Source organism: Pongo pygmaeus, chromosome 15 (assembly GCF_028885625.2).
Source record: "Pongo pygmaeus isolate AG05252 chromosome 15, NHGRI_mPonPyg2-v2.0_pri, whole genome shotgun sequence".
Classification (NCBI taxonomy): Eukaryota; Metazoa; Chordata; class Mammalia; order Primates; family Hominidae; genus Pongo; species Pongo pygmaeus.
The window spans coordinates 21,689,144-21,703,207 of record NC_072388.2 but is presented as its reverse complement, the minus strand read 5'-3'; the positions used below and the strand labels follow the sequence as shown (position 1 = coordinate 21,703,207).

Sequence of the window (14,064 nt, the reverse complement as noted above, 5' to 3'; positions counted from 1 at the left end):
CACACAGTGAACCAACCGTGCCCCATTTCTTTCTTGGGCCACTAATCTGTCTCTGTCCTCTAGCCCCTGGAAGCCTATCCCCTGACGCCCACCTGCCTCCAAGTCAGCTCCTGGGTTCCTCATCCGACAGCCTGCCCACCTCACCACCCCCAGACGACAGCCCGTCCCTGAAGGTGTTCCGCTGCCTAGTATGCCAGGCCTTCAGCACAGACAACCTGGAGCTGCTGCTCTACCACTGCAGCATAGGCCGGAGCCTCCCGGAAGCTGAATGGAAGGAGGTGGCTGGTGACACCCACCGCTGCAAGCTTTGCTGCTATGGCACCCAGCTCAAGGCCAACTTCCAACTCCACCTCAAGACTGACAAACATGCTCAGAAGTACCAGCTGGCAGCCCACCTGCGGGAGGGGGGTGGAGCCATGGGCACCCCTTCCCCAGTGTCCCTGGGAGATGGGGCTCCTTATGGGTCTGTCTCCCCACTACACCTGCGCTGCAACATCTGTGACTTTGAGTCCAACAGCAAGGAGAAGATGCAGCTGCATGCCAGGGGTGCAGCCCACGAAGAAAACAGCCAAATCTATAAGGTGAGGCTGGGTCAGGAAGGGCCATCGGAAGAGGAGAAGGGAATGGGGATGGAGGGAGGAGATGCAGAGTAAGAAAGTGATAGAAAAACCCTGGGTGACAAATGGAGAAAAAGGAAAGTATGCACCAGGTAACAACATATGTACCAGGGTAACAAAGTGACAGACATGGAGAAAGAGACCAAAGGATAGTAAACTCTGACAAGTGAAACAGACTTTATTCAGCTCTTCTGGTGTTTGGCCCTGAAGGGAGGGGTGGTGTCAGCTCAGTTTGTCATGTCACCAGAGGTTCAAGAGGATGGAACCAGACTCCATTTGCATGCTGGGAGTCCACGAGTGGTAGGAGAAAGAGAAAGGGTTGGGGAGAGCAAGCAATAATACTTAGGTGGCCATAGGAGGGAAAGGGGGGGGTTTCAGGAGGAGGAAGCGAGGGGTGGGGAGGGGGCTGCTGCTAGTCAGTCTCCCTTAGGGGAGGCAAAGAAGTCCCCTGAGGCTAGCTGCGGTGGCTCACTCCTGTAGTCCCGGCACTTTGGGAGGCTGATGCGGGAGGATCACTTGAAGTCAGGAGTTCGAGACCAGCCTGGCCAACATGGTGAAACCCCATCTCTACTAAAAATACAAAAATTAGCCGGGTGTGGTGCACATGCCTGTAATCCCAGCTACTTGGGAGGCTGAGGCATGAGAATCACTGAACCCAGGAGGTAGAGGCTGCAGTGAGTAGAGATTGTGCCACTGCACTCCAGCCTGGGCAACAGGGCAAGACTCTCTTGAGAAAAAAAAAAAAAAAAGTCCCCTGAGATCTGGCATGTCCCTTCTGGGCCTGAGCCAGCCTCTTCCCATGGTTCTAGTTTCTGCTGGACATGGAGGGAGCAGAGGCAGGGGCAGAGCTGGGGCTATACCACTGCCTGTTGTGTGCATGGGAGACACCCTCCCGCTTGGCTGTGCTGCAACACCTGCGCACACCTGCCCACCGTGATGTCCAGGCCCAGAGGCATCTGCAGCTGCTACAGAATGGCCCAACCGCTGAGGAAGGACTCGCAGCTCTTCAGAGCATCCTGAGCTTCAGCCACGGGCAGCTCCGGACTCCCGGTGAGGAAGAGGGGACTGGAGAATAAGAGCTGGGCAGGGAGGGCAGCAGGATGTGGGGAGCATGGGGGCTGCGGAGTTAGAGATACAAGGAAGGAGAAGCGGGCCTGTGGGCCACCTATACTAAATGGGAAGAAGCTGTGAAGGGATAAGACAGAATGAGCGTGTCAGGCACCGTGGAGGCTACCTTGAGTGGAGGGGCAAAGAAGGGCAGGGGCTTTGCTGGGTGGATGACATAGAACAGGAAGAGGGTGAAGAGGAACCACCCAGTGATTCTGAGTAGTGACTAATGTCCTAGTAATGCTGGAGGGTGGCAGGCTGGAGCTGGGCAGGAAGGAGAGAGAACCTGTGTTTTGCTGGGCCAGGGCTTCTTGGAAGGAGATAGGAGCTGTGGGCATGATCCAAAGGCAGCAGGGGTGGGAAGAGGCCCCTGACAAGCTTCCCAGCCTCTTCCTGTCTCCTAGGAGGTCTTCAGCCCTAAGGCTGGGCTTAGAGTCACCCTTAGGCAGCTAAGGTTGTACCAGCAGAGGCCGGGAACAGCCAGCCAGGCACCATTGATCCAGAGGGTGCAGGAGAAGAGCCTGCAAGGGGCTGCCAGAGGTGGGCATGGGCGTCGGGCTTTGAAGAGCCAGTGGTGGGCAAGGGCGAGGGCATGGGCAGCAGGAGCCAGGAACACGCAGCATTGACTGGTGCTAATTGAATTGCCAATATGCTGGCTGGAGTTAAGTGCCGGAGGGGCCCAGATCAATAGGTAATGATCCTGGCGCAGGGCTGAATGGAGTTAAGGAACTTTAACACTTTAATTAGGCTGCCACCGAAAATAAATTCCTACACATCTGTCAATTCTTACTTGAGTGGTAATCTCCTCTTCCAGCTAGACCTGCCACTTCCTGCTCACCACAGCAGCTGCTTCCATTCAGCCGAGGCTTCCTTCTTCAGTGCCCCTCCCACTACATTTTTGGGGCTTCCCACTTCCTGGGTCATTTAAGACAGGGAGCTGAGTTTGGTCTTGTTTCTGCTGTCTACTGCTGGACTTCTATAAAAGGATAGGAGCTGGACTCTCATAAAATGATCTCTTAGGCCCTACCAGTTCTAATACTGTAATTTTCCCTCTATCTTCTGTGTGGGTGTTTCTTTTTGTTGGCTTTTCATACTCTCCTGCCTGCTGATTGATCCATCCATTTTCTCCTTCATTGACTGGCTGCTTGTCCTGCTTCCTCTGTCCTATGTCCTCCCTTCCCTGATGCCACACCTCTTTAAGCTGACTCTCCCCCCATCCTACACAGGGAAGGCTCCTGGCACCCCCTTAGCTGAGCCACCCACCCCTGAGAAAGATGCCCAGAACAAGACAGAACAATTGGGTGAGTTTTCCCTCCCTTCCCCCCAGTCCTCCTACATTCTGAGATGCTCATGGGACCTTGCAGTAATCCAGGAGCCCAGCAATGTCTGTGCTCAAGGAGCAAAACTGATTAAAGAAAGGGCTCATCAGGGGGAAGGGAGGCTGAGCCACGAGAGGCCAGGCACTTCCGCCCTCTTTGAGAACTCAGACCTGACCATCCTACTGACCCGGAGTCAGCACTTGCCAGGCCTCACCTATCTACTGAGTTTCCTGCCCTTTCCCTAGTGCCCAACTCCCTACCCTGGAAGCTCTCTGCTACAAATCATCTTGAGGGCTGTCAGGGTTCCTTAATCTCCTCTTCTTTCATCCTCAGCTTCAGAAGAGACAGAAAACAAGACTGGCCCTTCCAGAGACAGTGCCAACCAGACCACGGTCAGAATTGGGGTAACTGGGAAGAGTTGAAGTGGGGGCCTGGCTTTACTGAGATCTGCTCATATTCTAAAGGCAGACGTAATTTTGTCATGCTTTGACTTATTTCACTCAGAATAGCACAGTTAAGAAATTCCACCCAGATCCAGTTCCACATGTTAAGCACTTTGAGGGGCACAGCTGGCCCTGCAGGGTCAAGCACAGAGGGAGATGATAGGAGGGAGACAGCAGGAACTTGAGGGAAAGATGAATAAAGGAATTGTGCTGAGAGCAGGAAAGAGTGGGGGTACATGCTGGAAGGAGGGGAGAAGAAAGGCAAAAGCAAACAACCAGCTATTGCCCAGCTCTTTATCCCTCAGTTAAGAGCAGAAAGACAAGACACTGGTGTTCCTACCCTACAAAACACCCTAAGCCTGGATGGAACTGTCCTGGCATCCCCTTACTAAGGGTAGAGGCACCAACCAAATGATTCACACTGACAGCATGTGCCACAAATCTCTAAATCCCCAGGACTCAGACCTAGGCAGCACCCAGGAATGGCAGCTCTGTGTTCTGAGGGGATTCCCAGCCTCTGGTTTGAGATGCCATCCTGTGCCTCACAGCTCTTCAAACTGGACTACAATATGTAACATTTACTGTTATTGCAATACACAGTGTTACTGCATTACTGCAAGCTGAAATAATGCCTTATGTCCTCAGTGTCTTTTCTTCCTAACTCCTGCTCCCACCAACAGACCTCTTCCAGATGTCTGCTCCAGGGGCTAGGTGCATTAAGATGAGCATCTGGATCCCCTTCCTTTATGGTCATCCCCTCCCTGACACACAGGCCTGTGCCACTGGTGCCAGCCTGGATGCAGGCTGGGCAGGTCTGGCAGTCAGGTGATGGTGGGACCTCTGGCAGCCTCACCCCTCTGGAAGTGTGGCTGAGAATGTGCTGAGAGGGCTGGGCCAGAATTTTCCTGGGCCACTGGGGGAGCTGTGGTGTTTATTCACATTAGGAAAAAGAAAGATGGAAAATAAGGTGGGAGCTGCTGAGCCTGAGGGAGGATGAGCTGGCTTCTGAGCAGACAGGTAGGGCCCCTCTTCAGGTGACGGTTCACAGAGGCAGAGTGGGCAGGGACAAGGGAGCCTCTGGGTCCAGAAAATGCCCAGAGGAAATGGAACCATTTCACAGAGAAGACACAGGCAGGATAGGATAGGTAAGAGAAGAAAACTAAATCCAAGGTGGGGGTAGTAGGTACAGAGCCATCTGTTAGCTGGAGAGTTGAGGCAGGCAGCAAAGACTGGGAAAGACACACCAAGAAAAGGCAGAGAGGCCAGGATGGTGGAAGAGGGCCAGACAAAGAAGGAGTGCAAGCTAGCGGCCTAAGCTAGGCCTTTGTCCCAATCCAAGGGAAAGTGGGGAGGAGCCAGCTCTCAGGACTGTGGCTGAAGGCTGGGTCTGCTGTAATGCCTTCCTATCTGGCTAGTTCCTCTTAAATTAGGAGTGAGAGGCCAAGCGTGGTGGCTCACGCCTGTAATCCCAGCACTTTGGGAAGCCAAGACGAGTAGATCACCTGGGGTCAGGAGTTCAAGACCAGCCTGGCCAATGTGGCAAAACCCTGTCTCTACTAAAAAATACAAAAATTAGCTGGGTGTGGTTGCACACGCCTGTAATCCCAGCTGCTTGGGAGGCTGAGGGCAGGAGAATCGCTTGAACCTGGAAGGCGGAGGTTGCAGTGAGCCGAGATCATGCCAGCCACTGCACTCCAGCCTGGGTGACAGAGCCAGACTCCATCTAAAAAAAAAAAAAAAAAAAAAGAGTGGGGGCCAGTGCTGCAGCCAAAGGACTATGTGATGGTGGGTCCCATCCTTCCCTGACACTTCCTCCACTACCCATACGTACCCTCCAGGTATACTGCTGTCCATACTGCAGCTTCCTGAGCCCAGAGTCCAGCCAGGTGAGGGCTCATACACTCTCCCAGCATGCAGTGCAGCCCAAGTACAGATGCCCACTGTGCCAGGAACAGCTGGTGGGCCGGCCTGCCCTGCACTTCCACCTTAGCCACCTTCACAACGTGGTGCCCGAGTGCGTTGAGAAGCTGCTGCTTGTAGTGAGTACAGGCTGGGTGAGGATGGTACAACGAGACCTTATTAGGGCTGTGCAGGAGGGGAGGAAGAAGCAGGGGTATTCAGGCAGGTGCATGTGTTGGGGGCAGGGGGCATTCAGGCAAGTGCGTGTGTTGGCTGGGTGAGGACGGTCCGACAAGGCCTTGTTAGGGCCATCCAGGAGGGGAGGAAGAGGCAGGAGTATTCAGGCACGTGCATGTGTTGGCGACAAAAGCAGCATTTCATGGATTTGAAGTTGGATTCTAGAGAGGGAGACTCAGAACCGAGCTTGTCTAGCTGCCGCTACTTAGAGATGAGGCAGAGGCTTCTGTTTCACCTCCACTAAGTCCTGGGAAGAGTTGTTGAACGGCAGGTACCAGCCTGCCAGACCAGGTAGCCTCAAAGAACGATGACTTCTGGCTTGGGGAAAGAGGAAGCCAGATAGGAGAGGCAGCAGCCCAGGCTCTCTCATTTGTAGCAAAAGCAGCAATTAGGTGGGAGGTTTGTTCAGACAGGAGGCTGGATCTGTGGAAAGGGATCTCGGCGAGTACAGGTGTAGGGCAGATGAGTCAGGAGTGGTGTAGAGGCAGTGAGGGGTGGTGGTGAAGCCACTAGGCTTTTTCCCATTGCAGGCTACAACTGTAGAAATGACATTTACAACCAAAGTGCTGTCTGGACCCACATTAAGCCCTCTGGACAATGGCCAAGAACCCCCCACTCATGGTCCAGAGCCTACACCGAGCAGAGACCAGGCAGCAGGTAAGGAATGGAACAGCAAACCTCCCAAAGTACCAGGAAAGGGGACTCCATGGGCCAACAAGGTCTGAAGATGACTGAGGCCAAGGTCAACTGCCCTGGTATTGAGTGGGTGGGGTCTGGCTTAAACGAAGTACCCTCCTCATTGTACCTTCTTCTCTCTCTCCTAGAAGGCCCTAACCTGACCCCAGAAGCCAGTCCAGATCCTCTTCCTGGGCCTCCCCTGGCCTCAGTTGAGGCCCCAGACAAACCCTCGGGAAGCCCTGGCCAACCCCCTTCTCCAGCCCCATCTCCAGTCCCTGAACCTGATGCCCAAGCTGAAGACGGAGCTCCTCCACCCACCATGGCAGAGGAGGAAGAGGGGACCACTGGGGAGCTCCGCTCTGCAGAGCCAGCTCCAGCTGACTCTCGCCACCCTCTGACCTATCGGAAAACCACCAACTTTGCCCTGGACAAGTTTCTCGACCCTGCCCGGCCCTTTAAGTGCACTGTGTGTAAGGAGTCCTTCACCCAGAAGAATATTCTGTTGGTTCATTATAATTCTGTCTCCCACCTTCATAAGATGAAGAAGGCTGCCATTGACCCCTCTGCCCCTGCACGGGGAGAGGCCGGTGCCCCACCCAACACCACTGCTGCCACAGACAAGCCCTTTAAGTGCACAGTCTGCAGAGTCTCCTACAACCAGAGCTCCACCCTGGAGATCCACATGCGGTCAGTTCTGCATCAGACTCGCTCTCGGGGAACCAAGACTGATTCCAAGATTGAAGGGCCAGAACGCAGCCAAGAAGAGCCTAAGGAAGGCGATACAGAGGGGGAGGTGGGCACTGAGAAGAAGGGCCCTGACACCAGTGGCTTCATATCTGGATTGCCTTTCCTGTCCCCTCCCCCACCTCCCTTGGACCTGCACCGATTCCCAGCCCCTCTCTTCACCCCACCAGTCCTGCCCCCCTTCCCTCTGGTGCCCGAATCACTGCTTAAGCTCCAGCAGCAGCAGCTGCTCCTGCCCTTCTACCTCCACGATCTCAAGGTGGGGCCCAAGCTGACGCTAGCTGGGCCTGCACCTGTGCTGTCCCTGCCAGCTGCCACCCCTCCTCCTCCACCCCAACCTCCCAAGGCTGAGCTGGCTGAGCGGGAGTGGGAGCGGCCCCCAATGGCCAAAGAGGGTAATGAGGCAGGGCCTTCCTCACCCCCCGACCCATTGCCCAACGAGGCTGCCCGCACTGCAGCCAAAGCCCTTCTAGAAAACTTTGGCTTTGAGCTGGTGATCCAGTACAATGAAGGGAAGCAAGCTGTGCCCCCTCCCCCTACCCCACCCCCACCTGAGGCCCTTGGGGGTGGGGACAAGCTGGCCTGTGGGGCCTGTGGGAAACTCTTCTCCAATATGCTTATCCTCAAGACACACGAGGAACATGTCCACCGCCGCTTTCTGCCCTTTGAAGCCCTGAGCCGTTATGCTGCTCAGTTTCGAAAGAGCTATGACAGCCTATACCCGCCCCTTGCAGAGCCCCCCAAACCTCCTGATGGGTCTCTGGATTCACCTGCTCCCCATCTGGGCCCACCCTTCCTGGTCCCAGAGCCTGAGGCAGGGGGGACCCGTGCCCCTGAAGAGCGAAGTCGAGCAGGGGGACACTGGCCCATAGAGGAGGAAGAAAGCTCCAGAGGGAATCTTCCTCCCCTGGTGCCTGCCGGCCGCCGGTTCTCCAGAACCAAGTTCACAGAGTTCCAGACCCAAGCCCTGCAGTCTTTCTTTGAGACTAGTGCCTACCCCAAAGACGGAGAGGTGGAGCGACTCGCAAGTCTGTTGGGTCTGGCTAGCCGTGTGGTGGTGGTGTGGTTCCAGAATGCCCGCCAGAAAGCACGCAAAAATGCCTGTGAGGGTGGGTCCATACCAACTGGAGGAGGCACTGGGGGAGCCTCTGGCTGCAGGCATTGCCACGCCACTTTCTCCTGTGTTTTTGAGTTGGTGCGCCACCTCAAGAAGTGCTATGATGACCAGACCCCTGAAGAGGAGGAGGAAGAGGCAGAGAGAGAGGAAGAGGAGGAAGAGGTGGAAGAAGAAGTAGAGGAGGAACAGGGCCTTGAACCTCCGGCAGGGCCTGAGGGCCCATTACCAGAGCCTCTAGATGGGGAGGAGCTGAGCCAAGCAGAGGCAACAAAGGCAGGAGGCAAAGAGCCTGAAGAGAAGCCTACTCCATCACCTTCCCCAGCCCATACCTGTGACCAGTGTGTCATTTCTTTCTCCAGCCAGGACCTCCTGACCAGTCACCGCCGACTACATTTCCTGCCATCTCTGCAGCCCAGTGCTCCCCCCCAACTCCTAGATCTGCCCTTGCTGGTGTTTGGGGAGAGAAACCCCCTGGTGGCAGCCACCTCGCCAATGCCAGGTCCACCTCTCAAACGGAAGCATGAGGACGGCAGCTTGTCTCCCACAGGCAGTGAAGCAGGGGGAGGAGGGGAGGGCGAGCCCCCCAGGGACAAGCGCCTGCGCACCACCATCTTGCCTGAGCAGCTAGAGATCCTGTACCGTTGGTACATGCAGGATTCCAACCCAACACGCAAGATGCTCGACTGCATCTCCGAGGAGGTGGGGCTTAAAAAGCGAGTGGTACAGGTCTGGTTCCAGAATACCAGGGCCCGGGAGAGGAAAGGCCAGTTTCGAAGCACCCCTGGGGGGGTGCCTAGTCCAGCAGTGAAACCGCCTGCCACAGCCACCCCTGCATCGTTGCCCAAGTTCAACCTCTTATTAGGCAAGGTAGATGATGGCACTGGGAGGGAAGCCCCAAAGAGGGAAGCACCTGCTTTTCCCTACCCCACTGCCACCCTTGCTTCTGGGCCCCAGCCTTTCCTACCACCTGGGAAAGAGGCCACCACCCCAACACCAGAGCCACCTCTACCTCTCCTACCTCCCCCTCCACACAGTGAGGAAGAGGGCCCAGAGGAACCACCTAAAGCTTCTCCAGAGAGTGAGGCTTGCAGTCTGTCTGCAGGAGATCTGAGTGATTCATCTGCTTCCAGCCTAGCTGAACCAGAATCTCCTGGGGCTGGAGGGACCAGTGGGGGACCTGGAGGTGGGACTGGGGTTCCAGATGGAATGGGGCAGCGGCGCTACAGAACCCAGATGAGCAGCCTGCAGCTGAAGATCATGAAAGCCTGCTATGAAGCTTACCGCACCCCCACCATGCAGGAGTGTGAGGTGCTGGGAGAGGAGATTGGGCTGCCCAAGAGAGTCATCCAGGTCTGGTTCCAGAATGCTCGTGCCAAGGAAAAGAAGGCCAAACTACAGGGGACAGCCACTGGGAGCACTGGGGGCAGCAGTGAGGGCCCCTTAGCAGCCCCGCGTACTGACTGCCCCTATTGTGATGTCAAGTATGATTTCTATGTCTCCTGCCGAGGCCATCTCTTTTCCCGTCAGCACCTGGCCAAGCTCAAGGAGGCGGTCCGAGCCCAGCTGAAGAGTGAAAGCAAGTGCTACGACTTGGCCCCGGCACCTGAGGCTCCCCCAGCTCTCAAGGCCCCACCTGCCACCACACCTGCCTCCATGCCCCTCGGGGCTGCCCCGACCTTGCCTCGCCTGGCGCCAGTCCTCTTGTCTGGCCCAGCTCTGGCTCAGCCCCCGCTGGGCAACTTAGCTCCTTTCAATTCAGGTGAGTAGGGAGGCTGGGAGGAGCTGGACTTCAGAGAACATCCCCCTCTAATGACATGCCCTTCCTTTTCCTTCCTGATTCTTCCCATGTCCGATCTCCTGTGGCCTTCCTTTGCGTCAGACTCTTGGGGGAAAGAAGGGAGGGAAGGGGCATGGAAATCCAGTGCTGGGAACGGGTGTGTGTGGCTGGAGGTGGCCTATGGCAGGAAGAATGACAGGACAGGAGATGGCTAATCCTTCATCCTTCCTTTCATCTTCCTAGGCCCAGCAGCCTCCTCAGGCCTCCTCGGCCTCGCCACTTCGGTCCTGCCTACCACCACAGTGGTCCAGACTGCTGGCCCAGGCCGCCCCTTACCTCAGAGACCCGCGCCCGACCAAACCAACACCTCCACAGCAGGCACCACTGACCCTGTCCCAGGCCCTCCTACTGAGTCCTTGGGGGACAAGGTCTCCGGTGAGCGAAAGCCAGTTGCAGCCCCCACCAGCTCCTCCAATGATGCCCTCAAGAACCTCAAAGCATTGAAGACCACTGTCCCAGCCCTGTTGGGGGGCCAGTTCCTGCCCTTTCCATTGCCCCCTGCCGGGGTAACAGCACCGCCAGCTGTCTTTGGCCCCCAGCTACAGGGGGCCTACTTCCAACAGCTCTATGGCATGAAGAAGGGGCTATTTCCCATGAACCCCATGATACCTCAGACCCTCATTGGGCTGCTCCCCAATGCCCTCCTCCAGCTGCCACCCCAGCCCCCTGAGCCCACAGCCACAGCACCTCCAAAGCCTCCTGAACTGCCTGCTCCAGGGGAGGGGGAAGCTGGTGAGGTTGATGAGCTGCTGACAGGCAGCACTGGCATCTCCACCGTGGATGTAACCCATCGCTACCTGTGCCGCCAGTGCAAGATGGCATTTGACGGGGAGGCCCCAGCTACTGCCCACCAGAGATCCTTCTGCTTCTTTGGGCGGGGTTCTGGGGGCTCCATGCCACCCCCATTGCGGGTGCCCATCTGCACCTATCACTGCCTGGCATGTGAGGTGCTGCTGAGTGGGCGTGAAGCCCTGGCCTCCCACCTGCGCTCCTCGGCCCACAGGCGCAAGGCAGCCCCACCTCAAGGGGGCCCACCCATTTCCATCACCAACGCCGCCACTGCTGCCTCGGCTGCTGTGGCTTTTGCCAAAGAGGAAGCAAGATTACCTCACACGGACTCCAACCCAAAAACTACTACTACCTCTACACTTCTAGCTTTATAAACAGATAAACCAAGATGGGGAGAGGGGAGGGCCTCAGGGCTCCCTCTTTTACCCCAAGGGGTGTTTGGTGGGAGCTCAAATCCCTCACCCCACCCCCTGGCCCCGCCCACCTCAGAGGAACTGTTCAGTTCCCACCCTCAGTGGGCACCACACACCCCACTTCCAGCAGAGTCCTGCCTCCTCCCAATCCCCACAGACACACACATTGATCCTCATCCTCAGCTCCTTGCAGATGTAGCCCTTGCCCATCTTCACAGACACATACACCCATCTTGGCACCCTGATTATTCATACATGTCTGCCTACCACACACAAAAGATATCCTTGGTTCTATCTTCCTTTTCCTCACTGAATTCCCAGCTCCCCATCCCCATAAATGCATACACATACATGCACACACACACGTTATCCCATGATGTTCCACTGAGAAAACACCAAAAAATTTTGAAAAAGAAGATAAAAAGAAGAAACAAAAAAGAAAGCCCAAGGCAAAGAAGGGGGAAGGAAAACAAACTTTGCCACTCCCTCTTCTCCTTCCTAACCCTTTGTCTAGAGCACCACACTGCTCACAAACTCTTTCCAAATGCTCAGTTGGCTCCCAAAGTTGGAGCCTGGCATGGGCAGGGAGCCCACAAAACTCTAACCAAACTGGAGGCTGGCATGGGAGAAGTGCTTCTGGTTCACTCTCCCTACCCTCTCCCTCCTAACCCTCTCCTTGCCTGACAGGGGAGCCCCTGTGGCCTGGACTCTAGGGGATGCCGCCACCAGAAACCCCTGTGCCAATCCCTACCTTGCACCCTGGGAACTGCAGTAACTTATTCTCAAAGGCTTTAAACACAGAGATCCTCTCAGCGGCCGTGGGCCTGCCCCTTGTCCTAGCCCTGCCACATGAGGGTCCAGCCTCCAGGGACAGGCACTGCCCACCAACGGCAAATCCAAAGTTCTTTTAAAAAAAAAAACTGAAACACAACCAAAAAAACGAGAGCGAGAGAGAGTGCGTGCACACGCGCACAAAAGAGAGAAATGGACACCAGAGGAATGAACTAAAGAAAAACATAAACTTGGAAAATACAGAAAAAAAAAAAAAGAGAGAAAACTCTCCCATCAAACAAGTGGTTTTTTCCTATTTGTGTCACTCCCTGCTCCCTGTCCCACCCCCACACCTCCGGTTTAAGGGTTTCTTTAAACCACCTCATCTTCGGAAGACCAAACAGCTTAAGCTCCTTGCTATGGGTCTGGTGGTCCTCGAAGGACTGAAGTCAGTGCAACCTTCCCCAGGCTATGCCCAGTCTCAGAGGTGGGAGCTGGCAATATAGGGAGAAGAGCCTGAACTCTGGGGAGAGACATGTCCCAGTTCCCTGAATTGGGTATTTATTAGGACAGGTAATAGCCCGTCATTTCCAGCTATGAGTTACAAAAGTCAGTGTCACCAAAAGTATCTTGGCAGTCCCAGGAAGAAAGGGGTGAGTGGGGTATTTAATTTCTGAATCTGAGATCTGCTTCTCTTTCATCTCCTACCTTTTCCTTGCATTTACTTTTTTCACAAACTCCTAATCCTGTTGCCCTCCCTAGAGGCCCACCTTTGCTGGGTCCCTTGTTCCCTTCCCCCAGTCTCCTTTTCTTCCCCCTTGTCTTCTGCCCTTGCTCCTGCTCCCTCCAGTCCAGCCCAGCCCAGCTCCTCCATTAAGCAGCAGCTGCTGGAGGCATTCCCAAGGGAGTCGGGATCCGTCCATGAGACTCATGGGGGTCCAGAGCTGATACGAATTGAGGGGATGGGGTGGGCAAGGAGATGACTGAAGCACAGGTCAATCTTTGATAGGGTATTATCACCAAGGGAACCAATAGAACCTAGAAGAATGTTCCCTACGCCTAGGCAAATGGTTTCTGTAGCCATCAGGTGATAATTTTGGCAACCCTAAAGCCCAGCTAAAGTAGTGTGGGGTAGAGAAGTCCATGTTTTCTTTTAGCAAAGAAAAGTGTGCAAAATTCCTTGTCCTCCAGATAGTTTTTCCTACTACTCTTGTCCCTAAGACCACTTCTCTTTCAAGGTGTTCTCCTTCCATCCTCTCTCCCCTTCAGGCTGTTGCTCTATCATTATCCATTTCATATTCTCATACAAATTCACCCAGCCCTGGGATTTAGGTTTTCTGCTCTATCAGTCACATCACTCTGTGAACACGTTAATACTGAAGCAGTGTCTTACATGCAGACAGGATGGGAGGGCTCAGTCAGTAGCCCCCATATATTCCGTGAGTCTCACTTCCTGTCCCATTCACTTCTAAAATACTCCAACTCTAACAAATTAGGGGTGGGGTAGAGTTAGTTTTCTAACTAACAGCAAATTAGGTGGAGTTAGTTTTGTAATTCCACCCCAATTTCTGATACCAAAAATGCCAGTCACAAATCTAGGCAACAAGAGAGAAACTGGCCACCGGGGTCTTGTGCTCACTGCCACCTTTCTTTCCCCGCCTCTCTTGTACCCCTCCTTCCCTGTCCTTTTCTCTCTCCTGTTGAAATTCTGTGTATAAAACTATTTTCTTAGCAGCATGTATCTGAGGAAAGAAGATTCTTCACTTGTGCTTTCTGGGAATGTGACTTGTGTATAAAAGTTGGAAACCAAAAACAATTTAGAACAAAAACAAGAAAAAGGAAACGTTTTAAAGAAAGCATCGACAAACACCTGGCATGGAATGGTTAGAAGTGTTGTGTGCTGTATCTTAAGGATTTCAGCCAACTTCAGTTTGAACTATGAGTGTTTTCACCAAGAGTTGATGTAACCAGAAATCCCCCCTCCTCTTGTCATGCAACATATTCTTTTACACCCAACACCCTGGCCTGGCAATACCATGTGCGGTCCCAACAGTAGATATGAGCTGACTCTAAGCAACTGTACTTACCTGGAA

The 14,064-nt window shown here is 54.6% G+C and overlaps 1 protein-coding gene across 2 annotated transcripts in view; it reads left to right on the top strand.

Annotated features, from left to right (window-relative positions):
- The window catches only part of ZFHX2 (zinc finger homeobox 2), a 31,828-nt gene extending 18,603 nt beyond the window's left edge, over positions 1-13,225 (top strand). Inside the window, exons 3-10 of one of the 2 annotated variants that reach the window (XM_054448908.2) lie at positions 64-581; positions 1,427-1,667; positions 2,951-3,025; positions 3,377-3,435; positions 5,325-5,525; positions 6,153-6,279; positions 6,447-9,920; positions 10,182-13,225. In XM_054448908.2, coding sequence (XP_054304883.2) covers positions 64-581; positions 1,427-1,667; positions 2,951-3,025; positions 3,377-3,435; positions 5,325-5,525; positions 6,153-6,279; positions 6,447-9,920; positions 10,182-11,161 — 5,675 coding nt within the window. In that variant the 3' untranslated portion in view covers positions 11,162-13,225. The remainder of the gene's footprint in view (positions 1-63; positions 582-1,426; positions 1,668-2,950; positions 3,026-3,376; positions 3,436-5,324; positions 5,526-6,152; positions 6,280-6,446; positions 9,921-10,181) is intronic. The other variant, XM_054448909.2, reaches the window with a different exon arrangement.
- Positions 13,226-14,064: the final 839 nt, after the last annotated feature.